The following is a 27,112-nucleotide window of genomic DNA, read 5'->3' on the forward strand; positions in this document are numbered from 1 at the left end:
GTCAATTATGTCTTTATGAGGACCAACATGTTTAGTATGGTAATTTGAGGAATAAATGGCATAGAAAGGACCTGCCTATTTCAATGCCATTCTATTCTACCATTGTGGGATATCTGTGTCCTGTAAATAAAACAAGAAGGCATTTTAAATGCTATCTGGGTGCGCTGGTTGAGATGGAATCAGAATTCCATTTGGAACACCAGATTTCTCTCCAGTAAGAGTTTTGATACCTTTCAGTGTTCTGTGACAGGGAGGAGTTCATGTCTTCCCTGCCCCATAGGATGTGATTTCCCTCTCTCTCCATCCCCATCTTCCTTTATCCCAGCTGCATGTGTGGGGGCAAGCCAATGAATGTTGAGGAGATACCTCCCAACAAGAGGTTAGGGAACAGTAAGGCTTTAACAAACGAGGTCAAAACTTCCCTTTAGGGAGATGCATGCTAACATTTTGGGGGAAACGCAGTGTTTGCTGTAGATCTGGCATTGCTGCTAGAGCCAGGACCACCGCTGGGTGTTTCTGTGTGCGCACACAGGTGACTTCTGCGTACCACACACCTGCTGTGCATCCATCTGCACTGAAGTCTGGCTCACACATTGGATATTGGAGCAGGCAAGACTGTCAAAATGTCATGTTGTTCCCATATGAAGAAGAGGAAAAAATAGTCCCACCTCCCACTCACTATTTCTCTGGAAAGCATAAAATAACCCAGCAGATTGTATCTCACAATTACTGTGCTTATTCCCTAAATTGAAGCTTCTCATTTCTGCTCCCCCCCCCCTTTCTAATTAACTACTGTTAGGTGTGTGCATGCATCTGTTGTTCCTTCTTCTTCTTCCTCTTCTTCTTCTTCTTCTTGCGGGAATTTGAATAGTTCCCCCTCCCAAGGCAGTGGGCGTAAAATATGTCCTCCTTTCCTATACTTGGTCTCTCTTGTTTGTGTTATGTGTTGGTGGTGTCAGATAACGGCAGCGTTTCTTTTTTGCACCCCTCCACCCTTCCTGCAACCCCACAAGTTAGAAGTGCAAGACACCTCCTTGAAGAAAAGCTGTGGAATGTCACAACTCTCTGCCAAGTGTTAGCACTGCCTGGATGAAACTCATTTCAAAAAGTATTATTTTTGCACTAGGACCCTCTTAATTGGCACAAACCATGGTGGAAACAGAAAGGAGGCTTGTAGGGTGAAGTTATGCTGATTATCAAATGCTCACAGGGGGTAGAATTGTCCTAGAATCCACATAGTTTTAAAAGCCGAGGGAGTATTGGGTTAGCATCTTCTTCTTTTTACCAGGCTCACTCCCAGGGGCTTGTCATCAACTGCCAATCCTGTCTTAAATTAGTTCTGCAACCGATCTCTTGATACTTTTTTTTTTAGAGCGAGAAAGAACCATTTCACAGCCTTGCAGAAGGTGTTGATTTTCCCCCCAAGGCATTTCCTTTGCTTCGCATAGCTCAACTTATACTACTGGTTCCTCACTCTGAATATTTCTGGGGAATTCGTAAGATTCAGAGACCTATGACACTGCCTCGCACCAAGCCCATCCATTGATTTACTTATCTTTTTATCGTCTACTTCTCCAACTGGTGGCAGCAGCCCAGGAGTCCAGGGCATAGTGAGACATCTATGTATTTATTTTAAAATAGGGTGTGTGTTTTTTAATCCATTCTTCAGCTGTCCCAAACAGGAGTCATTTCCCAGACAGCTTCCAGATAGTGGTTAATAAGACAGTCAGTGATCTCAACCTCATATACTACAAAAGACTCAACACATAAAAATAAGGCGGGGGGGAGCAAACTCAGGTGCTGGTTATCAGCTACGGGATTCTTATAATGACCAGCTGGAATGGAAAAGTTCAAAAAGATAAGGAGCTAAAAGTTGCTGGTCTCTTGGCTGAACCTGATGGAGACGCCCTACATTGTCATCTCTTCCTTGGCTGCTTTCTCAGACCTAGCAAAAATCCTTTTAACAAGATATTTATTTATTTATTTATTTATTTATCCATCCATCCATCCATCCATCCATCCATCCATCCATTCAAGAATTTGTACCTTTTTGGAAAGGCACTTCACCACAAAAAACAGCTTATTCCTGCCATTCTTAGTCTCCCAGCCATCTGGTCTGTTTAAAGCCCTGCTCAGAGAATGGAACTGATTGCGGCAAATTTGCAAACATGGAGGGCTGAAATCACCCTCCACCCTCTAGACTCCACCCACCGTGTGTTCGCCGGCGCTTTTGCACAGAGTGTGAGCATGTGCACTTGCACACACGTGTGCAGGCTGTGCGGAAGAAGCCAATGAACACGTTGCGACAACAGTCTCAGGCAGAGGTCTTTCTCGACACCTGCTACCTGAGATTCAGGTAGTTTTAACTGGAATGGCTTTCCGAGACTGAACCTGGAACCTTCCGCATGCCCTACCGCTGAGCCGTGATTCCTTCGCAGGATGGAGAACCGGGAAAAGGGACTCCTTCACAGCCAACTGGTATGGATGGCCAAGCAGAACCAGTTTCAATTCAAGCAGAAGTGGTGCTCAGAATGTAGTTTTTCCACCGGACTACAGCTCCCACCATCCCTGGCCATTGGCTGATGGGAGTTGGAAAGATCAAAGGTTCCCCATCCCTGGTGTGGATTGTACCCCTTCATGCTGATGGTGGGAGCCAAAGTCAATTTACAAAATAATAAACTGACGCAGAAATTCAGGCTGTGATGAAGAGTACTACAGTTTACCCTGCTCTTTGCCCATCACACGAGGTGCCCGGGCAGATAAATTGCCTCCTCAGAAAGAATATAGCCATAGTTAACTATTCATTGTAGCAGAGCCATCCTGATGACCCCAAAACGTGCCAGCGACAGCTTGTATGTGAAAACTGAGTTGGTAGCCGAAGTCATTTCCCTATCAAAGTCTCGTGTTTGCACATTTGGGGGAAATGGGGGCGGGGTGGATGTTGTTGCTGTTTCTGCTGCTGTTCTCTCTGTGCCATCTGGTGAATTTGTCTGGATTTTTATTTTGCATGCATGGCCATTGTCATCGGTGTCATATTAATGCCAATGACGTTTGGAAAGCACTAATGAATAAGTGCAATTTCTTTTCTCTATTGTTGGGTTTTTTGTAAAGTTGCTCAAATGCTCTCAGGTATGGCCGCCCTGAACGGAGGACTCGGTGCAACAGGCTTGACGAATGGTACAGCTGGCACAATGGATGCCCTCACCCAAGCCTACTCAGGGATTCAGCAGTATGCCGCGGCGGCGCTGCCGACATTGTACAGTCAAAGCTTGTTACAACAACAAAGTGCTGCGGGCAGCCAGAAGGAAGGTAAGCATGTCTGGTCAATGGTGAATGAGAAACAAAGGAAAGCAAAGAGAAGAGCGTTGTTCCAATGTGAGCCTCAACACAACTGGCATGTGGTCCCTTCCCTAAATTTACATTATTATCTTTACTATTTGCTAAGCAGTCACATGTTCCAGCCTTCCACTCCAATCGCAGCACTAGGGGCAACTTAAAATTAAGCACAATTGACCCAAAAAAATACACTGCAAGATGTGCGTACTTGCTTTCTTTTGAAAATTATAAATCAGATTAATCATTGTATTTGGCCTCTCTTTCATTTTGCTTACTTTCATTTTGAAAGATTGGTTTTTTAAATTATCCTTATCTCAAAGAGGCCCAGACATCGAGGATTCACCTTGGAAATGAGGGTTACTCAGGCTTTGTATACATTCCTACTCACTCTGCATCCAGGGTACTCTCACCACTGATTTATGAAACTTTTGTGCACATAACATTATCCACAATCCACATCTATCCTGCAGTTTTTTGAGAATGATATGTCTCCATCCCCCCCCATACACTTTGAAATCAAAAGCTGTATGAAGACATCCATGCCCCCTCACTGACTTGCAAATGCTATTTGAAACGGGTAGGTTTTAAGGCAAGTAACTTGTCCACAGCCCATTAACCCACTAAACCTGACTCTTGCAGAACTTCAGTTTAGGACAGTGGGAGCAAATTCAGGCTTCCCAACATCCATTCCAAACTCATGGTTTTAGTAAGCCAATGATGGTATAAGAACTGGAGTTTAGTTTTACCTATGTATGTGTGTATGTGCATGTAAATAAACATCCTGCACGAGAAGTATATAGGGGGCCTGTAAACATCTAATTTCCCAGTCTCCAAATTTTCTCTCAATGGCATTTGCTTCATAAATTTTGCCATCCTTTGTTGAAGTGTGAAAACACACATGGCTGCTTTTGCCAAACAGCCATTTTGATAAAGAGCATTCTGAAATGTGCTTTGTTTTTTAAACGCACACTTGTGTGCGAAGGGAGCTCCTCTATCTGGGTTCCATGTATACTGCAAACACGTGGCTTTTGTAACTAGACTGCGTTTGGAGCTTAATGACAAGATCTATCGCCGTTACATTGAAGGGCTCCTTATTTAATTGAGGGTCTTGAGGGAGGGCAAACAAATGATTGATTGCTTCATACTCAGTGCAAGTAGAGCAAAATAAACCCCAGTAAGTTAACACTGAGAATAAATTAATACTAATTATAAGATGCTTAATGAAACAAGGCTTCTGTCTCACACTCTCTGCCCACTTCACTCCCCTCATCCATCCCTCTTCTGTCTCCCTAATCTCCAAAGCAAAGGGGGGGATACTATGTTATTTTATTGGAGGGGATCTCCACACACCCTCATTTCTTCCTCTCTCTCTTTTTGGCGTTTTTTAAAAAATTGGTTTTCCAAATTGTTACCAAATTGATTCAGTTGAATATGATTTCCAAAACTGGTTTCCCGCTCTCCTTTCAAGATATGTCCAAGATAAAGCTCCCATTGCTGTGTTGGTTCTCAAGTCATCTCTAGTTAACATCACTCCAGATTTACCAATAATATTTCTTGTTAATTCTAAACTGGAAGGAAAAAGTGTGTACCAGGAAGCAGCACCCTTGTTTTGACTGTCATATAAAGCAATGGGGTCAGGCATCAGTACCCCAAATTAGATATATTTGCCATAGTTTTGTTGTTTTTGTAAACTCATCTTGTACATAATCATTGGAGGCAATTTTTCCATATCATTTCTTAATCTGAATGGTTCCTGCATGGAGTGTCCAGACAACACCTAGTTGAATATTAACATTAGGCACGCACCTTTGCTATACTGTTCTAGATCCCTGTTGGAAACCTTTTTATTTCAAGAAGCCTACTCAAGACACATGATTTAGTTATATAGACTTGTTTTTAAAACTGATTTTATTGATGCATGATCGATAATCAATTTAGATGCACTGCTTAAGAGATTTTACTAAGCAGTTTATATTCTTTCCCAAAAAAATGAATGAATGAATGAATGAATGAAAGGTATGGTAGTTAATTACTATTATCATTTACCTAAGGGCAGATGTTATGAAAAGAAGCTTTTTTTCCCTAGTAAACATGCAAATAAATGGGGGTTCAGAGGACCACTTGCACAAAGAGACGGCCCATCTGCATGAGCAAATCCCACCCCCAGGAAAGTTTGCCAATTCACTACTCATACTTCAGCTTCCTTCAACATATTCCATGTTATTCCAAATGGTCCACCCATCCTTCAATAATGGCTTTTTTAAAAGGATATGGGAGCCCTCAGAGAGAGGGAGGAGGAGGTAGAAAGCCATACTGCTGCTCTCAATCCAACCCCATTAGAGATGGAGGGATCTATCAGTTTTGGTTCTCTCATTTCCTCCTTTCCCTGTTTTAAAATTTACTTCTCCACATTTCTGCAGCCATTTGCATTTTTAAAAAAACCTCCAGAATCCTCATGAAAATTCATCAGCATCTTAGTATGCAGTTTTCTCCAAATTTCTACAAAGCAATGTCATGCATTTTTGTATACATTTTCACTAATACACACATTTTTATGCACTTTGCCCTAGCATGTACAATTTTGTATACGTTATTTGGCCAGGAAACTGTGCAGCAAAATTAGGAAAAGTGCAAATATTAGAGGGTGGCTTTGTGTGTTGTTTTTTGTTGTTGTTGTTTCAGAAAATGTGAATTTGGTAGGTGCTCCTATAAGTGCAAACTTAATCAAATTTCTCCCCATTCCTAAACCTAGTAAATGCATTTTCTTGTGGCCAAATTCGCTTCTAGACAATCTGTTTATTGAGCATTCATCCCAATTTGTTTGCATAAAGTTTACAGAAGGGTTAGATGGCATCGGCTATTTATTGAGTATTCGTTCTGATTTGTTTGCAGGAATGTTATATGACAGTAAGCCCAGCAAATATTATCTCACAATTTCCAGTGCTTTCCCCCATTACTTTGCTTATTACAAAAGTCTATTTGGCAGGGAGTGGATTTGTTGCACAAGATACCAAATCAACCGTAACTACACAATGTAAATTTGGTGGTATGTGATTGAAACCCACCCGAAAATACAGCAACCCTTAAATATAAAAGCTCTCCTTAGCCTTTGGGAAGTTAATAAGAAATGTTGGAAGTATTGCTACTTTGTTTTCTAGAAAACTGAAGTAGCGTTCAAGCTAAAGTCAAACTTATTTTTAGTGTAGTTTGTTGCATCTTCCTGTACACGTGTGTGTTTCAGAAGCCTGAAATGGAAACATCCAGATCTTCAGTGAACATTCTCAATACAAAACAAAAGCAGCTGATCTCTGATGGTTTCCTCTTTTCTTAAAGGTCCAGAAGGAGCAAACCTCTTCATTTATCACCTCCCACAGGAGTTTGGAGACCAGGACATTCTGCAAATGTTCATGCCTTTTGGAAATGTCATTTCTGCTAAAGTCTTCATTGACAAACAGACCAATCTGAGCAAGTGCTTTGGTATGTAACGTTTGACACACAAAGACAACAGAGACACACAGGATCTGTCTCCTTTTTACTCAGCATCCTATGTGCTGGCCCCTCATGTTCAGAGTGATGTGGATATAATATGCTGTTTTCACGATGCATATCTAAATCGTTGCATTGTTGCATTATTGCCTATCTCCTTCCAACTCGACAATTCTAGCATTCTGCCCTGTAACTGAGCATCCTGTTTCCCATTCAGAACAACAGGTATTCCTCAACACATTATAAATCACAACAAAAGCATTGCTGTCCCTCACATGTGCATGGTTTAAATGTGCAATAGCTTGCACATCGAAACACAAATCTCTCTCTCTGCCTCTCGGCAGATCTGATTATCTTCATCTCAGTTCTGCTGCTTGTTTGAGATACTTCTCCCCAATAACAAATATTTGCATTCTTGGCTTTTCACTTCAGGAAAAGAAAACCACAGATCTTTACGGCTGCCCCTGCAAGGCAGCCAAACCAAAGGCACCCTTCATAGCCTAGGGTTCAAGGGTGCTTCGAGATGGGTGTTTCTGGTGGAATGGATGGTGCCCACACATGCACATTTTTCATTGAATCCACATGACATGGCTGGGCATCAATATGCCAGTATGTATTTCTCAACCCCGCCATATAATCTAAATTTACTTGCACCGCTTGAATGGCCCACGTGCCATGGAAGCACCAATAGATGTGAATGGAGGTCGCACACGAGTCTGCCATCTTGCACCAACCTCATTCATTTCTATACATCTCATGAGGGAGGTATTCCTATGGAGGGTTTCCTACAGGAACTTACTGTTCTTTTTGTAATAAACAGCTCTCTGCATGGGTTACTGACATGAAGGGGCTGTCAGGAGTTCAGCCTAAACTCGAGTAGGACCCTGACAGAGACACGTGCCCGACTGGCATGTTCCCTCCCTCCTGGTCGATCATTCGGGAGCTTTCTTCAGCCCAAACATCACAGCGACCGATGCTAACCGACACCAGCACACTTAAGGATCCTCAGCGTTTGTGCATCATGCATGTGACAGAACCCCAGCAACTCAGCATTTTGGCTAATCTACTTTATTTACATATAAACACACACAGAGCACTGCAACATGGCTCCCTCTCTCTCTAGCATCAGACAGCAAAGAGAAAAAGAACAAAGGACAATAGTCCCACTTCACGGAACACAGTAACACAAACATCCTGTCTCCGTCACTTCCCCCTCTGTGGAGTCAAAACATACACCGTCATGTGATAGACAACAATCCCATGACTGCAATCACAGAGCAGGAATTCTAACAGGGGCAACATGATTGGAATGGGACTGCGGGGCCAGACTTTTAGACACACCTCCTCCCCATCTGTTGCCACACATCTCCATCTGATTGCTCTCATGCTGTTTCTGAAGTGGGAACCTCCTGAGTGACTTAGATCTCCACCCTGATCTTCTAGGTTTCTAAACCACACAGGCAGCCTCCCCAAGTAATGATACTTCATGAAATACTTTGTAAAATTTATGTGTACTAGGATACAGGCTACCATACTAGAAAGATAATATTGTAGGTACATCAGGAAAAGGTCCATTGTTACAAAAGACCCATAACTTTAAGACACAGCATTTTAGAATTGCTGTGGGAAAAAATATCAATGAAATATTGAAATATTCACACTTAAATGTATGCTGCCTCAGTGTAACTCAGTACTACTGTATTGGGCATATGACTAGCAGAAGGTTAACAAATTTCCTTAAATTATCTTAGGATCCAAGCCCAGTTTCTGGTGTTTACCCACCCTCCCAGAAGTGCCCAATGGCCAGTTTCATATTGTTCATGGGGAGCCTCTCTGACTCTCCAAATAAGTTTCTTCGGGACAAAGGAGGTAGGAGGAGAAACCAAACTGCTTCTGTGGACTTCCTTAAATTAACAGATTAAAACCAAGCACCAAAATTATAGGCATCAGAAGGCGGGCTGAGTTTCCATCGTAATCAAAACAAAATGAAACGAATGAAAAACGAACGAAACAGTAACCAATCAAAAAGGAGATGAATGGGGCTGCCCAAATTGAAATGCAACCATAAATATATACAACGAATATCCCTATTCCCTATACAGTAAAAGCACTTTACAGCAGTTGTTGTCGTTGCTTTTTGCTGACGCTTATGCCTTTTTCTCCCCAACCCGTTTTGTGTATTGCAGGTTTTGTTAGCTATGACAATCCTGTCTCTGCACAAGCTGCTATACAGGCTATGAACGGCTTTCAGATTGGGATGAAACGCTTGAAAGTTCAGCTGAAGCGCTCAAAAAACGACAGCAAACCTTACTGATCATTACCCCAGAAGCTTACTGCTATTAATTTAGATTTCTTAGGGTAAGTCCCTTGAGCAAAACCCATCATCCCCTTGGGGAGGTTGAGAAAGAACATAAGAACACATTGCCAACCACCGCCAAGAGACAGCTGTGTGTTTTTTTTTTCCACAATACTTGCTTCCATTGTCCCCACCTGCTATAAGGGAAACTTGGCTAACCTAACTGAACGGTATACTTTATTTGAATTAGAAACTTGACTTGAAAAAGAAAAAAGAAAAAAAAACCAACCTGACAAGGATAACACACATAAACACACACCCTCCAAAATCTTAAAAAGAATCAAAATTTTTGAGAGAACAAATGTTGCAGCTTAACTTTCTCAGCCTGGGTGTCCTTAATACTTTTGATGGGGATAATGAAAGCGGGCAAACGTCTGAACCTAGACTTATCCAAATGGCACCAGCAGTTAATAGGCTACTATCAATGGCCCTGTGCCAGGAGAGGAACTCATTTAGAAACAACACCAATTATTTACATTTACTTCAGTTCGATTTTTATTGAAGGGGCTTGACTATTTTTCGTTCTAAAAAGAGTTTCAGATTGACGTGATGTTATATTATCCTGTTTAAAACACTGGTCATCTTTATATATTTCACTTGCGGTCTTTCTTTCTTTCTTTCTTTCTTTCTTTTCTTCTTCTTTTTTTTTAAAGTCCTTAGGGGATTTGTTTTTTAGAGTTTTAGTGTAAAAAAAAAAAAAGACTTAGAGATCCGTTTCTAAAGCTACAGGGTTTAAAATAAATAAATAAAAAGAGTGACAATACTTGATGTTTCTTGAAAGATAAAAAAAATTTAATAATAATAATAGATAACAAAAGAAAGCCACAGGCCTGTAAATTTTATTTGTAAAAAGCATTTCTATTTTTATACAAAAATTTTTACTGCCTCAGAAATAATGGAAGTTATTTATTGCCTATTGTTAACTTATTGGATACCTAAAGAGCAGCTCTCTCTGCTAGCTAGATCCTTTTGAAGTAGTCTCTGGAGTATCTGTGCCAACAATGGGTGCTTTTTCACCGTTGAATTCTACATCCTACATGCTTTTTTATCCTCCTGTTTGTATTTTGTCTGGTTAACCTGTTCGTAGTTTCCATTATCTAGTTTAAAGTTTAGTTGTCTTGGACTATTCTCCTCTATCTTTCTCTCCTCCCCCAACCCACTCCAACACAGCACCCCCCCCCCCTTACGTTGCATTTGTTGAAACTGGTTCTTTATTCTTTCCCCCTCCCCCCAAATAAAACAGGAATCCATCTTCTCTAACTCCTTTTCAGATGGATTCCTTTTGGGGGGGTCCTTCATTGTGCCGTCGTTGTTGGCCAAGTGTACAGTTAATGCAAACTGCGTGAATGGCTGATATTCTGATGATGCAAGATTTGCATTAGTTTTCTCTTGCACCCATTTTTTTAAAAAAATGATTTTGTTTCTGCTGCATAGACTCTCCGTAACTTTTTTTCCTCTTCCTTGTTTTTCCCTAGACATCTTCATGCTCGTTAGCTCATCGTTTGCCTAGCATGTCCCTGTGGCGTCTATAAAAAAAAAAAGTTTCATCGTCCCGTCATTGTTTCTGATGTCTTTCTGACCTCACATCATAATTTGGTTCTCCTACTGACCTTTGATCTATAGTTTGAACCTTTGAAATTTGCATGTGACCTCATCTAGCTATACGAATTCTGGGAAGTCAATGTGAAAAGCATTGCTGCATTTATGCAAGATCAAAATTTATTACTAGTCAAATTAATAATAGGATTATTTAAATTTTAAAAAAAAAGACACACACACAACCTGTGGCAAAATGTTTTGTTAGGGTTTTTTAGTTGTTCCTTTTTTTCCTTTTTTCCCCCTTTTCTTTTTGTGTTCAAATAAAAAAATATAAAAAAAAACAGACTTGAAAGTATTATACAGAGATTGGCATTCTGGCTGGTCATTGATGACAATAGCAATATGTGTCCAGAGACAGAATGTTGGTTTCTAACAGACTACTTCCAAAACAGTTTGAAATGAAGAACTGTCTGATTTTAAGTCTCTAGAGGTCTGTAATAGTTTTTACATTTTTCAGGCAGTGTAAAGTTTTTTGATAAGGCCATTTTAGGTGGCTCACTTTCTCATTAAGAATATATATATAGAACCACTTTTTGTAGATTAGTATAACAAAAAAAAAATTTACCCTGTTTTAGGGCAAATGCTACCTATTTCCGTCACCTTTTGCTGAACTGACTCACAAGTTAGACAATCCATGAATTAATGCACATGAAAATTACCTATATTTTATACTGTTTCAATGTACAGGAGAAAGGCTACTGTTAGCTGTTGTTCCATTGGTGCTTCTGTGAATTAAGTTGTGGTTTCATCATGGGTCTTATGGTCTTTAAGTGTTCTGTGTTTATAAGCAACAGGTTTGAAATTGGTTTTTACTTGAACAATATCAACAACAGAACAAAAAAAAACGAATTTCAAAAAACGGAAAAAGTTGTTTGCTTAAAATTTAAAAAAAAATAAATAAGTTTTCATGTGGAAAATAAAACTATTCCAGACTAAGTTTGTGTTGGCTTCTGTGACGCATTGGTGTCATATTTTTTTAAAAATTATTATTGTGGACAATTTAGATGTGTTTGTGTTCAGCAAAATGTGATCAGTTTTTTTTTTCTTTTAAAGAAATAATAATAAAAAAAAGAAATCAGTGAAAAAATCTTCAGTGCCAAATTCCAAAGGTACTTTTCTTCCTAGAGCTTCAGTGTGTTTCTTGTGTGAAGTAATTTGATAACATGGGTATTTTACTATGTGTTTTGTATGAATCCCTAATATTTAAAGGAAAAAGAGGTTAAAAAGTTTGTTAACTTGCTATCCTGTGGTCTTGTTGCCTGAAGTTGTTGTTGTTTGTTATTTCTCTTGGATGTTTTTTGTAAAACATTGTATAAGTGCCCATGTTTCACTTTTCTAACCACTCTGCACATCAACGCTGTGAAAGCAAACCTCACAATGTAATTTCTTCATAATGTATGGAAACCTCTAAGGTGAGAAAGTTTTGAACTTTTAACCCTTTCCACCCAGAGCTGTCTTGAGTGTTAATACTTTTATACATTCACCATTTTGCTGTTTATTTTTATATATACATATATATATATATATCTATAGCTATAAATATATATATACTTACTTTTTGTGGTTTATTTAATACATGGTTGAAATCAGAAAAATGCACAGGGCAGACCTGAAGGACAAAATAATAATAATAATAATAATATTTTACTGCTGTCTAAATTTCTTCTGTATCTATAACTAAAAAGAAAATATTTAAAAATAGTAACTGTAGATCTCCTTTTTAGGCCTTTGGGGTTTTTTTGTCTTTTCTTAAAAGAGCTTTTAATATGCTGCTGGAATATGCTACTCAGTATTAATAAAATAAAATAAAATAAATTCTTTAATTATGTATTGTATGACCACTCCTAGGTAGGAGAGGTAAACCCACCATTTGAAATCATTAAGGGGGGGAAATATTTTTGTAATGAAATAAAATAAACTTTTGCTTAAATCCAATGCACTAGAACTTCCTGGATGAATCTTCATTGTGCACTGCAGATTAAAAAAAAACTACTTTCATGGATGAGGTTTACACATGTCGTAATGCTTTGATGTGTTATCTGCCTGAATTGTCCGTCATATATTGATGCAGATTTAATGGATGCAAAGTAGGTGGGGCAATATCATTTGCTGACCTGATTTCTGTTGATAATGGAGCATGCAAACTTTTGAATTGCTGCAAAACTCTTTGAAAGGTAGAAGGGAAAAATCTTGCTGTCGCTCAGCTAATCTTCGGAACAAACCAGGCACACGAACCACCCGCTTTCATGGGCTCAGATGTTTCCACAGCAAACAAGCTGTTTGCACTCTTAGTGCAGGTAGCCTGGACTGGATCGGGTCCGTTAGATCTATGTATTGGAGGGGTCAGTATCCAGAAAGGCATAACTGTAATAAACAAGTCACAGGGTATTCCATTCAACCCCTCAACCCAGAATTATTGAAGCCATCCTGGCTTCTGACTGGATCGTGGAATGTCCTGGTTTTTTGGTCCGGCATTCTGGCACGAGTTCACCTGGCTCCCGCAGGAGCTCAGGACCCAAAAAACGAGCCTTTTGATTTTGAGCAGCAGGTCGTTGGAGGGTATGATGGCACACCAGCAGGGGAGAAGGAAAAGAGGCTCAGTTATGTACTAACCAGCCAGTGCATATATATTATCCAAGCAAAGCACAACACTTTAAAACATGGTGTCCCAAGAGGTACGCCGATGCCCCCCTCGTCCCAAAATGCCTTGGCCACAGACCAAAACAACCCTTAAAGCATCTCCAGGTATCCAGCAAGTACTTCTGCCTTGCTCTGAAGTTATTTATTTTTATAACGTGCAAGCACAACTGGGTGGGAGAAAGGTAAGCACTTTGGGTTTTCTTTTAACAAGTCTCTCCCCTTCCCACCTGGCATGGCATATCACTTTTTGAACTCAGGGGAGCCGACACGGAAAGTGTCAGAGAGGGGGGCGGTGGTTCAGAGCAAAGGCAGAAGTTCTGCTAGACAAATGGAAGCCTCCGGGCATGCCTGGACGCTAAGCTTTGTGGGTTGATAATCGGTCACAGTTGTTGCACTGGCGTCACATCTATGTGCTGGTGTTTGCAAATGCACCCGGGAGCTGCCGTCAGTTAGGGCTTATCAGTGCACACACTCCATAGATGACAGGTTTGCTGCATCCATGCTGGTGTTCCCCACAATGAACATGCAAAGTGTGAAGAGCAGGCAAACATTCCTGAACATGCAACAGCCATATGGAGAGCAGCTACAGCGAATCAAAGCTTCCTGGCTTGTGTCCTTAACAGTACAGTATAGGACAGGCTTCCTCAACCTCGGCCCTCCAGATGTTTTGAGACTACAGTTCCCATCATCCCTGACCACTGGTCCTGCTAGCTAGGGATCATGGGAGTTGTGGGCCAAGAACATCTGGAGGGCCGAGGTTGGTCTAGGACTTCCTACCTCCCCTTAACGCGTCACGTATTTGATTTAGTGCAGTAGCAAGCACAGGTGGCGCTTTCTCTGTGCATCTCTCTGAAATGAAACGTTACATTTGCAATCGGCTGTACTCTCTGCTTGCCTAACTAATCGCCACAGCGTTCCATTTTGCTAGATGGAAGTGTTCTGTGTAACTCAGAAGCTTGCATGCTACATCAACAGAAAGTGGTCCAATGTAAAAGGTATCTTTGCCTTACCTATTTTGTACCCCTTATTCTCTGTCGCGACAATATACGGGCACAGCCCTGCAAACACTCACTATGGAGAAACTGCTTTCATAGAGAGAAGAGAGGGATTCTGCGAATCCTGAGTGTTTGCAGGAAAGAGCCCAGGAAACTGAAAACAGAAGAAAAGATGCTGATAACACCCTTCATGGCTTTTTTTATTTTTACTTTGGATCGGATAACATTCCTACTCCTAAACCAAATTTGGGTCTTCTATTCTGGCAGATCATCCCCTTTGCAGGCCAAAACATGTCAGCAGCCCTATAAGCTACTGATTAAAGTGCCATAATCATTCCCCATTGTCTGTTCCTACTTCAGTCAAACCTTCCCTTACCTACCTTAAAAGTATCTTTTAAAAATACAAAATAATGATCACACACCCCTTCTTTGCTTTCAAATGATTGTTTTATAGAGAAGCCCTGGGATGGAAAGGACTAGAATCCAAGTGATGCAAAAAAAATAAAAAATAAAAAAAAGGTTTCTAGCACACGCACTTATAGATAATGTTCTGTGTTATTCTCATATGTTTTTACTACTGCTGGGGCCTTCCTAAACCCTTTGAGGGCTATTTTGTACTTCTTGCAGCAATTTTTGCCTACTGGATTATCACATGTATACCGATCCACAATACAGGATCATCATAATATGTCTTTCCAGGACATATTGTTGTTCGGCATTTAAATTTCCCAAATAATTGTGCTTTTATTTCAAACTCTTCGGATCCCTTTCGTGTAGAAAAACTCAGTGAGGACACTCCCCCCCCCCCATTCATTTCAATGGGACTTGCACCAAAGCCCCATATAAGCCCCATTAAAATGGCAGCCATGCACAATGGATTGCACCCAGTGTGAGCAACCCAGCTACCGATCCTTTGCCACGCAACCAGCCGGTGCCAAACTCAAAGAACTCTAGATCTCCTTGTCAATTTGCATGTGTCAACTGCGGCAGGTGTTCCCTGCCCCCATTGCTAGCTATTTTTCAAGCAACACTCGTTTGCAATGGGGGAAAATCTTGAACTTAACTAAAAGAATTTCACAGGCCTAGACCAGTTCCGTAGTGACAAAGGCAGAGATCCAAAGAAGGGAGATGTATATGACAGGGAAAGAAGCATCAACAGATCTGGAGCTTTGCTGACTGTTTCCCTTGACATTCCTGTGGTCAAAGAGGTAAGTTGCTATAACGTTTTAAAAGCAGCTTGCTAGGGCCAGCCCAGCCATGAGACAAGATGAGGTAACTGCCTCAGACGGCAGACTCCACAGGGGCAGCAGGTCCCAATGTAGATCTTTATTCCCTTGTCCTCGATGTAGATCTTCACTCAGCCCCTTCTTCCCTGGAGGGGAAGTGGTGCCATTTTGTGGTACACTTCAGGCGCTAAAATGTCTTGGGCCAGCCCTGGGCTTGCCTCTTTGACAGGGGAAAACTGCCACAAGGAAAACCAGCCAGTCAAGCTCTTTAACTGTACACAGTATTCACACTTGCACGCGTGCTCCACACACTCCCCCCCTTTTTTTTTTTGCTTTTTCTGATCCCGCATAGGTTATTTTTCACTCCTAAAATATCAAATGCTGGGGGTGGGAAGCTGCAAGAGTGCAAAGAGCTTTACAGCAGAGGAAGGAAAATTATTCGAACGAGGGGAATTTGCTTTACAAAAACCAAACTCCAAAAGCACAAAGAAGTAGTTTTCCAACCAAAATCAACCAATTTCAGCAAAATTGCCATTTTTCAAAGGAGTAACAAGTTCATCTTTCTTTCACCATAGGGGTTATTATTATTCCTTGGCTTGTGCTACTCTCTGGAATCATTTTACTGTTTCTGTTCTTATTAACTTAAGTGCTGATTAACAAACAAACAAAAAATAGTTTTGTTTTGTTTTTAAAAAAAGCTGTAGTTTTCATTATCTTTCTGAATGATGTCATAACAAAACGAAACAAAAAAGTAACCCTGTGTACCGGAGGGTGGGTGGGCGGGCGGGGTGTTGTGCTGTGAGAACATGTTGTTTGTAGATTATGAATAACTCTCTTTTAGTTGAGAATGTCTGGACCTTGTGACATAATCCATTTGCTCTATGGGTACAGTGTCCATATACAAAAGAGTCCCATCAACTCAACAAAACTCAGTTTCCTTCTCTCTGTGGTTTACGCACATCCTCCCATGCGCACTATTGGCCTTCCCTCATTGTCCGAGGAAAGTTACTTGTGTGCAAAAGACGCGCATCAAAACCAGGTGGGTCTGGGGAGGGATGCACATCCAGGAAACACGCCTCGCAATTCCCCAACCATCCTGTCGTGCTGTGTACAAACAGATATTAGAAGAAGGAAACAGGGTTCTGTTGATCCCCATGGGGGATGCGCTCTGCGCATGGGTGGCGGTGCTGTATCTGTGGCGCAAACGGGCTGTGCCCCTAGGTTTCCTTTTGAAATTTTGTCAGAGAAAAGCCAAAGTTACTGCAAAGTAGTGGGAAACTTGTAAGACCATTTGAGTATTGTTTCTGTTTCGTTGATGAATTTGGATTTTGCTGTTTGATGGAATTTGAGCCAAAAAAAAAAAAAAAACCACACAAACCACAGGCTTTCCTATTTCTAAAACTTGATTGTACTTATGCATTTTGTACCAGTGGAACTTTTTATACTGGAGATTTAAAAAAATAATAATAATATGGAAATTTTTGTGGCTTACTCTTGTGGGCCTCCAGATCATGGCTGATTTTCAAGTTTGATTTCCAGTTGGTAGAAAGAAAGTTGGTTTTGTTTAAGAGAATTTAAAAAAACAAACAAACTTTGGCTTGGTTTAATTCTTTCCCTTTGCTTATATTTAGTGTTTAGAATTTTGTCTTTAAAGCAAGCGGTAAGTTTCACTTTTTATTCTGTATTGTGCTGTTACACAATATAAAGATAAATTAGAATTTAGGAGTACACAGTCACTTTATGTGGATAAATGTATTAGTTAAAAAAAAGTAGGGGTTTGCTTTTTTGCTGTTTAGATCAAAAGTTTTTTCTGATTCTTCTGTCTTCATTGTGGACATAACCGTGTAGTTGAAACAGTCAAACTTATTTTTGTAACGTATGTTATTGTGTGATGCAGTTTTTTGCTTCTGTCTCCAATATTAAACCATTTTCCTAATACTTGTCTCTCTTTCTCTCTGTGTGTTGTAATGTTGGTGGTCATTCCGTGTTGGTAATACATCTGCACACCTCACTGTTTCACGTCCCTGTTGATTTTTTTTCTTCTATTTGTCGTGTACAAAAGATACAGTCGATTCCACCTAAGTGAACATCTGATTGGAGAGTGAATGCAGATTTGTAGATACCCTTGCTCAATTTTACCTCCAACTTCTTGCTCTCCCCCCCCATTCCCTGCTTTTAATCATTTTGATAATATAAGATTATTTAATTGCTTGCCTGAAGTCACATTGGAGATGCCTTTTTAGTCATAGTTTTTAGAAAATCACATGTGTTTTATACACAAAAACCAAAAATCATAAGTAAAGTTTTCCTCTGATTAATGGCTGAAAAGTTACATGTTTCTGTTTTTCAGGAACATATTAAGTTTACTACCAAAAAGTTGCTTGATGGGAGTAGAATGTGGAAAATATTGGGATTTCTTCCAGAAGTTCTGTGTTCTCTGGCAGCATATGGAATTAGCCCACTGTTTCTCAGAAGTAATAATGTTTTAACTACAGGTAGGAGAGCCTGAGCCAAAACCCCACCAGGTGAACAAGCTTGTTAGAGACATACAGAGGCATGTGAGCTCAGAAAAAGCTAGTGGAAGTCAACAATAAAATAAAGAGCATCGCCATAGGTGCCGAACGGGATTATTTTGATCTTGGCATACATGGTACGCTATGGATAATAAAACGGCACAAATTTCTAAGGAGAAAAGTGATTATTACAATATTTATTGCCCTCCTGGGTGCCAAGTGGCTGGTTGGCCCACAACTGTATTTTCTCTTTTTATCAGAGAAAACAAACTACCGCGAAAATAAGCTGCAAGCAGGCTTGTCGCTGGTGCAATCTTGATTCCGCCCAGTGCTCTTATAAATTCTGTCTCCATTTCATCGGTACCACTGACCCGGGTGGGATTTCTGTTGTTGTTGCTGTTGTTGTCGTTATCGATTCGACTGATCAGAGATTCAAATTTGTCAAGTTGGGGAGGGGTTCTGCAGATAGAGAAAGTTCTACCCCATGCTTTCTGGGATTCAAGCCATACATACATTCCTTTATCCCGAACTCAGGAATTGAAGGCCATTTAAAAGTGCTCTTATAAGATGGAGTCCAGACTTCCCTTGTGACTTTTATTTTCTGGTCTTGACTTGTGTGAGCCAGTCACACACAGTCCAAAATGGCAACCTCTTCAGAATAGAAACATTGTTCAATGGAAGCTCTTCTCTCACGGTTCTGGCAACTCCCCCCCCCCCCTTGTTCTGAGGAGCTTGTTCTGCAAGCTTCTATGTCTGTGGGTTTCGAAAGCGGCGCAAATTGTTGGGGGAAGAGCTGTCCTCCTGGGGAGGGGCCTGTTCCTGCTGCCTTTCACATGGCTTCACTGGTGCCTGCTTCCCACAGCCCCAGCCCCTGGTCCTGTTTTCCAAGTACCTCATCTGTACAGCTGCATCATGGGACCATATCCCATGATGCAACAGTGTGCCTGCTACGTCACAAGAAAGTAGACACTCTTGTTAAAAAGTAAAAATAGAAACCAGAATGGCTGGGAATGAACTCATCTTCCCAGGTCAGTTTCATGAGCCTTAATTGTGATAAGTGCTGACAATCGTTTTATTTCAGTGTAAAAGATGCATCTTTAGTATTATTATTATTATTCATTTTTAAAAAATGAAACGGGGGATGATTGGAATCAATAGGATGCAATGGCCGACACATGGGACATTTAGGTCCACATTCCACCTCTACTACTTGGTGGCCTTTGCCAAGCCATTCATTGTCTCTCAGCTGCACCTTTACATTTGTGAAATGTAAATCATAATCACCTCCATGGGCTAGTTATAGCAATGAGTTAGTTGCCATGGTACAACAACTGCTGAAGTCACTTCAACATCTTGCCTGGAACATTCAGATGATGAAGCAGAGGTTGGGGAGACTCAGGAACCCTTTGAAGAGTCAGGGACTCCTATTATTATTAATTATTATTATTATTATTATTATTATTATTATTATTATTATTTCTTCAGGTGTTTATAAAGCTCATTGTTTGCCTAATACTGTTCAAAGTGGCAAACAGTGGGGGGGGGGTACCTCTCTGTTACCTCAGGAAAGTTGAAAAAGGGTAGACCTATTCTTGACTTCCTGTTGGGTCACCCTACAGAGCTGGTGGTCTATATTGGGCTTGGTGGGTTGTGCAAGCCGCAAGGGGCCTGATTCAAAGGCGGCAGGTAGAACCACGCTCCATCTCGCCAAAATAGCATTCAGCATCACCTTCCTACCCACCCAATTTCTGCCCTCCAAGTACTCCACGTTTGCCTCATGGGGAAACCAGCGTCTTGGTAATCCCCACCCCATACACAACACATTGTTCAATCCAGAGTCATGAGTGGCAGCTCTAGGGTCTTCTAACGCTCCCAGTTCCTAGTTCCACTTTGCTAATATGCACAAGGGACCCCAAACAACCTGAGATTCCTTTGCTCCTGTAGATGAGCCATTTTGAGATGGCAGCCGCTGTATGTTTGATATTACAGTGTTTCCATATTCCCTTAGCCCTTCAAAATTCAGGCTTTAGAGTTACAGGAACGTCTACAAGAACAAAGTGGTTTATTTTTCCAGAGAGGAAGATATAAGGGCAGCCCTTCTAGTATTTAGAAGGTATCTGTGTCTCCACCTACAATTCAGGTACGCTTGTGCTTCACTTAGGCTGCAATCCATATCCAACTGATGGCAGTGGCAAACCTCTTTGTGGTCTTAACAGCAAAGGTGCCACTAGTGTCTCTTTCTTGCCATAGGAGCTTTATTTCAAAGTCCAAAAGATTTCTGAATACCTCGCTGGAGTGAGTGTTAATGTTTTTTTATTACAAAAAAACACACAACCCAATTTGGTGGTCCTTAGGTTTCAGGCTATGGAAAAAACAGTGTACTGTGTTTCATTCCTGATAAGTGAATAAAGCATTGTGTACAAACAATCAGGTTATTCACTTATCAGGAATCGACTGTACTGCTGGTTTGGCTGTTTTTGTTCTTCATTCTCTGTTGTGATTTCACAACTTTGCTGTGTCCTGTTTGTTTCCTTTCCCCTCCTTCTCCTATGCTTTTCTTTCGTTCTATCTTTTCCTTCCTACCTGCCTATTCTTACTCCTCCCTATTCCTCTCTTTCTCTTTCTTTCTTTCTTTCTTTCTTTCTTTCTTTCTTTCTCTCTCTCTCTCTCTCTCTCTCTCTCTCTCTCTCTCTCTCATATATATGCTCTAGCACAATCACTGGGAAATATCCCTTCTTTTGACCATGAAACATGCTCTCCAAGTGGGGAACAAAAATCTTAACAAAATCTATGCACTTGCTATCAGGAACACAATATTGGATGTGTCTTATATCTATTTAGTGCGTGAGTTCTTAAATAAAACTACTGAAAGGATACTTTTGTCTGTAAAAAAAAAATATTGAGGGATTAAAAGCAAAGAGTTTCTAGGGTCTGGATTTTATTTTTGTTAAATCTAAAAGAAGGGGATGCAAAGTTTTAAATTCCTCCATGCCAAATGAATTTTTTTTTGTATGGTATATTTAATCTATCCATGAAACTTAGAAAAAATGGACTTACAGGGAAGAGGGGAAATGGGAATTCCTTGAGCACAGAGCAAAAATTTCCTGAAAGCCAAGATTGTTATCAAAACATGTTCCTTTTACAATGTAAAGGCTATATTAAGGAGAAAGACTATTTTTCTTACTAAATATGAAGCCATTTTTTGGACACCAGAGAACAGTTTAAAGTGTCTGATGTTTGCCATATACCATAATAAACTTATTCTGTGTCTGAACTTTTGTTTGTGTATTACTATAGATTGCACATGGAAAACGCCTGCTTTGGGGTGTAAACTCTGAACAACAGATAGCTGTAATTTTAGAGAAAGGCAATGGCCTGTACACCTATCCATACTCACAGGAAAAAAGTGAATAGGCTTATAAGCTTATCCAGTGGACGCTCGGGTTGTGAACGTGAACCGTGCGGGATGCACATTTGCAACCCGCAGTGATCGCAATCCTCAGCTGTGCATCTGCGCACACACAGGTTGCGATTCAGTGCTTCTGCGCATGCACGACCGCCAAAACCTGGAAGTAACCTGTTCTGGTACTTCCGGGTTTCGGCGGTCCATAACCCAAAAAAACGCAACCTGAAGCATCTGTAACCCGAGGTATGACTGTAAGTCTATAGAATTAAAATGGAACCCTCTTTTTCAAAGCTCCATCTTTTATGAAAATGTCCAAATGCACATGTTACTCATCGCCATTACCTCTTTGCAAGCTAAACCTATTATACGCTAAAATATATACTGTATATAGCCCAGTGGTATTGCCCTAAACATTTGTGGGAATCTAGAAGGGCCAAACCTTTATCATTATATTTGCTGCTGCTCTTATAGGATGTGGGCAGGCAGTGACATCTAGTGAATAGCAGCAAAACTGGAAATGTAAAAACTGAGGAACTGGCTGTAGGAGCACACGCATTATATCTGATCAAACACCAGCACTTGTAGGCAGGAAAAAAACCACAAATGTGAAGAACTGATAGTGATGGAAGAATAAGTCTACCCAAAAGCAGGTCTCATTCATTTCAGCTGGACTTACTCCCAGGTAAGTGTGTACAGAACTGCCTTCCTACAGCTTAGAGGAAGAACCAGCAGCGTTCCACCAAATTCGCCTTCAAGGGCATTCAATTAAAGTAAACAATCCTACAGGTTACAAAGTATGGACCAGCATGCGAAAACGTTCCCCAGAATTGAGCACAGCCTACACACGAACTATAACTGTGGGAAAATAGCTTCTAGCACTCTCCTACCCCTGCCTATCGAAAGGCAAAGCAGGGCTAATGCATTTTTGTAGACTCCTGATTGGTATTTCACATGCAAGACTGTTCCACACAGAACCTTGAGAATCATCGGCCAGCAATGCTACTTCCTTGCCTGGATAGCTCAGTTGGCAGAGCATGAGACTCTTAATCTCAGGGTCGTGGGTTTGAGCCCCACGTTGGGCACAAATATTCTTGCATTTCAGGGGGTTGGACTAGATGACCCTTGGCAGCTCAACAATTCCAACTCAACAATTATATAATTTCAGCATACTCAACCTTTCCCACTGTACCTACAACCCCAAAATGCTAGTTACAAACCAAAACAGCTGTGCCTGGCTTTTTAGGGCCTAACTGAATATGACGTACAAGACCTAGGATCAGATCACCCAATGTCTGGTGGGGAGGTTGAACATAAAAACAAACATGGGAGCCCAATGAGCGTTAGAGGAAGAAAGATTTATCCCATTCTCACATGCCATATCCACTGTTCAAACAGCATCCCCCCAAGCTGTTAATAGCTACACAAGCTGGAAAATCAGGCGTGGTCTTTCCGCCATCTCATTGTTAATATCTTCTTGTTTCAAATTGGGGAGATGGTTAGGGAGAAACAGGGTGCCGAACTGAGGGGCATAAAATTGAGAAGGTCCATAACTAAGAAGATCCATTTGGGGGCACCAAATCTGAGCCTCGCACAGGGCATCATATTACAAAAGACTACCAACACACACACCCCGATCTGGTGCAGCATCCGATTTCACACTAGCCAACCATATATCTTTTTTCACTCTTGCTCCCCAGCAACTGATTTTGCTGATTTTATCTGTGTTTAATTTGTCTGTGTATCTATTGGGGTGATTCTTTAACAGTTTTGTTTATTTTTATCTGTCCATTATTGATTATTTTATCTATATATTTTTATTGCACAGTTTTCTGATTAAGCAGCATATATATTTTTATATAAAAAATGCAAAATACAGAGTTATTCTGCCTGCACTCCTATGGGCAGCATATAATCATCCTGACTTCATTAGTCTTATCCCCCTTCCTTTTCTCTCTCCTGAATCTTCTACAATTCAACTTCAACAGAGAACTGAAGGTTCTAGTGAGTGAGAAGAGTTTGGATTTGATATTCCGCCTTTCACTCCCCTTCAGGAGTCTCAAAGCGGCTAACATTCTTCTTTTCCTTCCTCCCCCACAACAAACACTCTGTGAGGTGAGTGGGGCTGAGAGACTTCAAAGAAGTGGGACTGGCCCAAGGTCACCCAGCAGCTGCATGTGGAGGAGCGGAGACGCGAACCCAGTTCCCCAGATTACGAGACCACCGCTCTTAACCACTACACAAAAACTTCACTATCCACAACATCCATAATTTTATTCCCCTCTATCATGTTCCCTTTTATCTCATGTTTTTTTCCAAATGAAATAACCTAAAAAATCTGAGCAGCAATATGCAGTTTCAGTTCCATGACTGTTGACTGGCAATGTGAAGAATGCATATTTGACCATCCCTAAACTCAATTTATCTGGGGGGAGGGGAAAGTTTGGTAAGGCTGAAGCTATATAATAAAGAATGCTGTCACAATGGAAGTATGAATTTTGAAAATTTCTACTTTTAATGGCACTTAATTAAAAAAACAGCAACTCAAAAACTATGGCCCTAAACAAAACAATAGATCTTGACTCAAAACAACGTCCATTCTTAGTACTGGCACCAGTTCCTGATCACTTACTTTTATAGATATTGTTCTAGTTTCAAAATACTGCAGCATCATACATTTATACTGTAGAACCAAAGATTCAAACACCAAACCAGACACTAGCATAAATAATGCACCAAATCAGAGGCTTCAGTTAGATAAAGAATGAGATAAATAAAAGAGTTGCAGCTTCCTAGCATTTGTATGAGTTTGCTCCTCAGTGGAGAAACTATATATTCTGAGAAACTGTATATTCCTCGAATAGAATAAAAGAAGTTGGAAATTTCACTGCTTTTCTTTGGAATTATTATACAACTATTAATCTAATTAGCAAGCACGCGCACAGAGAAAACATTTTTTTCCAGACCCATTCTTCCTCCTGAACAGCCAAACACACAGAACACGTGTTTGTGACAAACTGCAATCAGTTTAGATTCTACAAAATGGCAGCCACTACAAAAAAAGAACAGCTCCCAGAAGTGGTCTAATTCAAGTGAAAAGCGTAACGTGAAAGAATGACTACTTCCACTTTCATGAACTGAAAAAAATACAAGCTGCCATTTCCAAGTCCACAGAAGGGAAAATGATCTTGCCTGAGCTGGCTCACTTCTTATGTTGATTACCCAAGTAGATCGCTCACAGGAGCAATTATCTCTATAAGCGGCAGACATTTTTCCAGTTGCTGAAGCCCACATTCAGCCTGGGATACACAGTAACTTCCATAAATGTATACCACCTTGCTGGATCAGGGCCCTAGAATTTCGGTCAAAACAAACAGAATCAGCCTGAAATAGCAAAGCAATAATGTTACATCTATACCTGTTCCAAACTGTACTTATTGTCCAGAGTAGCCCAGTGGGATCCCGAATAACTAGCAGATTCCCAGCTGCCAAAAGAAAAAGAAAACCCAAGTATTCTTTCGCAAAACAAGGTGTTGTCCCTTTGGTCTCTTGCATGTTGCTGTTGATAAAGCCGCTCAGTTTAGTTCTCACAATCCTCGGTTGGAATTTTTCATGAGCTGGGTCCAGTAAACAGACCCAAGGCTGTGTACCTGCTGGTGGCTTAAGAACTGATTTATGCTCATTTAATTAGTTTCTTCAGTTCAGCTAATGGCCATGCCTACTTGCTCTTTCACCAGCTGAGGAGGTCATCAGCTTGCAATGGGACCTTTCGCTTGCTTTTCTGCTGATTTCCCCCCCCCCCCACTTCGTCGCAGTAAACAGGCTCTTGGACAGTGTGTGCCGGATAAAATCTATAAATATGATTTATTGTTTTTAATATGGTGCCACAGTCAATGGTATCCCATTTAGGGACATGGAGGGTTTTTGTTTCTTTCAGCACCAGCGCAACTACACTTTCGCTGTTGCGCAAAATATAGCTGCCCTTGGGTCTAAAGGAGGACAATTTATAACCCGCTGCTCCTGCAACGACCTGCATTTTGCAAACAGAGGGTTGTGCCTCCGCCTGCCTTGTGAGGTTTCTATTGGTGTTTCGCAACTTTAACCTGTTGCAGGATCTTATCCAGACCCAGTTGAATATAGCAGAGCATACGCAGACTTCCAGAAGCTATCAGTTGCAAGCGGGAAGGATGAAGCAGGAACAAGACGCTACTACCAGTAACTTGGTTACTTATAGGTGTTTATTATTTGCAGCAGACTCACAAGTTACTATATACAAGATACAGACACGCATCTTAAACTCTCTCTTAACTCCAAACGACTCTCAGAACACCACACTGACCAACCAACTATCCAGCAAGGAAGGTCATGAGTCGTCATGCCTATGTGGAGACCTCGACCTATAGTTGAGCTGTATCCAAGGTCCCATATCTCTAGGCAGAATAACTCCCTCTGCTCAGTCTTCTTGGCTTTCGGCCAACTTTGCTTTTGTGTGAAGCTGCACGTAGGCAAAATCCCAACAGTTTCAGAGGTTCCAACATGCGGCAGTAACCAGTGCAGCACAGTTCCACCCTACCCTCAAAGGAGATGTGAGAGTCAACAGCAGCCTCTCACAATACTGTGCTCCGACAGCCGTAGCATTGCTGCAAGGTTCAGGGGCCACCTGTCACTGATACATTAGTTGAAATTCCAGCATTGCAGATTGTTGGGCTAGTTGACTCTCAGAATCCCTTCCAACTCTGCGATCTAGGATCCTGTCTTCCTGAAAGGGCTGGACTTTGTTAACATGGCGCCCCGAGCAAGGACAAAATTTGGTGTGCCCCACTCCCAAATATTTTTATTTTCACAATCAGATCAGATCATAAGAATCTTTATTTGCGTCAGCCACCAGTCATAGCAATAAAATAAAATGTACTAAAGACAGAGGTAAAAACTTAACTATACAAAATACATTTGGGAGGTTTACATCATTGGTAGGCAAACTAAGGCCCGGGGACCGGATCCGGCCCAATCGTCTTCTCAATCCAGCCTGCGTACGGTCCAGGAATCAGCGTGTTTTTACATGAGTAGAATGTGCCCTTTTATTTAAAATGCATCTTGGAGTTATTTGTGGGGCCTGCCTGGTGTTTTTACATGAGTAGAATGTGTGCTTTTATTTAAAGTGCATCTCTGTGTTATTTGTGGGGCATAGGAATTTGTTCTTTTTTCCCTCCCAAAATATAGTCTGGCCCCCCACAAGGTCTGAGGGACAGTTGACCGCCCCCTACTGGAAAAGTTTGCTGATCCCTGGTATACATCAATAAATAATTCCTTTCTGTACAGTTGCTTTTTATGGAACTTTTCAGTAGGTACCTATATAAATATAGCTTATCAATTAATAATATTAAATATTGTTTATTATTATCATTATCATTATGCACCCAATCAGCTTGGCGCCCTGTGCAAGGAACCATCCGCACTGCCCTAAATCCAGCGCTGAGCCTGACAAACATTTCCTGCATTGCATACATTAAACTATCTGGGGCCTCCTCTAACAATTTGTCAGTTAAGGTATCAGTGGA

The 27,112-nt window shown here is 40.9% G+C and overlaps 2 protein-coding genes and 1 long non-coding RNA gene across 51 annotated transcripts in view; 1 reads left to right on the top strand and 2 right to left on the bottom strand.

Moving 5' to 3' along the window:
- The window catches only part of CELF2 (CUGBP Elav-like family member 2), a 524,880-nt gene extending 503,455 nt beyond the window's left edge, over positions 1-21,425 (top strand). For 16 of the 30 annotated variants that reach the window (XM_081022933.1, XM_081022913.1, XM_081022923.1 and 13 more), the window contains 3 exons: positions 3,112-3,309; positions 6,670-6,813; positions 9,009-21,425. In XM_081022933.1, the coding sequence (XP_080879059.1) occupies positions 3,112-3,309; positions 6,670-6,813; positions 9,009-9,136 (470 nt within the window). In that variant the 3' untranslated portion in view covers positions 9,137-21,425. The remainder of the gene's footprint in view (positions 1-3,111; positions 3,310-6,669; positions 6,814-9,008) is intronic. The other 14 variants (XM_081022915.1, XM_081022927.1, XM_081022925.1 and 11 more) reach the window with 2 other exon arrangements.
- The window catches only part of LOC308486468 (uncharacterized protein), a 132,965-nt gene that overhangs the window by 101,239 nt on the left and 4,614 nt on the right, over positions 1-27,112 (bottom strand). For 4 of the 20 annotated variants that reach the window (XR_013991040.1, XR_013991041.1, XR_013991044.1 and 1 more), the window contains exon 4: positions 12,333-12,386. The exons of 14 other annotated variants lie outside the window; for them this stretch is intronic. The gene's annotated coding sequence lies outside the window, so the exon portion shown is untranslated. Of the gene's footprint in view, positions 1-9,866; positions 10,705-12,275; positions 12,387-27,112 lie in introns of those variants that run through there. 2 more of the 20 variants (XR_013991053.1, XR_013991054.1) reach the window with 2 other exon arrangements.
- Positions 7,875-9,002, bottom strand: LOC308486536. Its single transcript, XR_013991137.1, has 2 exons — positions 8,057-9,002; positions 7,875-7,929 (listed from the first exon to the last, which is right to left on the bottom strand). It is a non-coding gene; the product is annotated as an uncharacterized lncRNA (long non-coding RNA).

The sequence above is a fragment of the Podarcis pityusensis genome, assembly GCF_964106645.2.
Source record: "Podarcis pityusensis genome assembly, chromosome: 10".
NCBI classification, from domain to species: Eukaryota; Metazoa; Chordata; class Lepidosauria; order Squamata; family Lacertidae; genus Podarcis; species Podarcis pityusensis.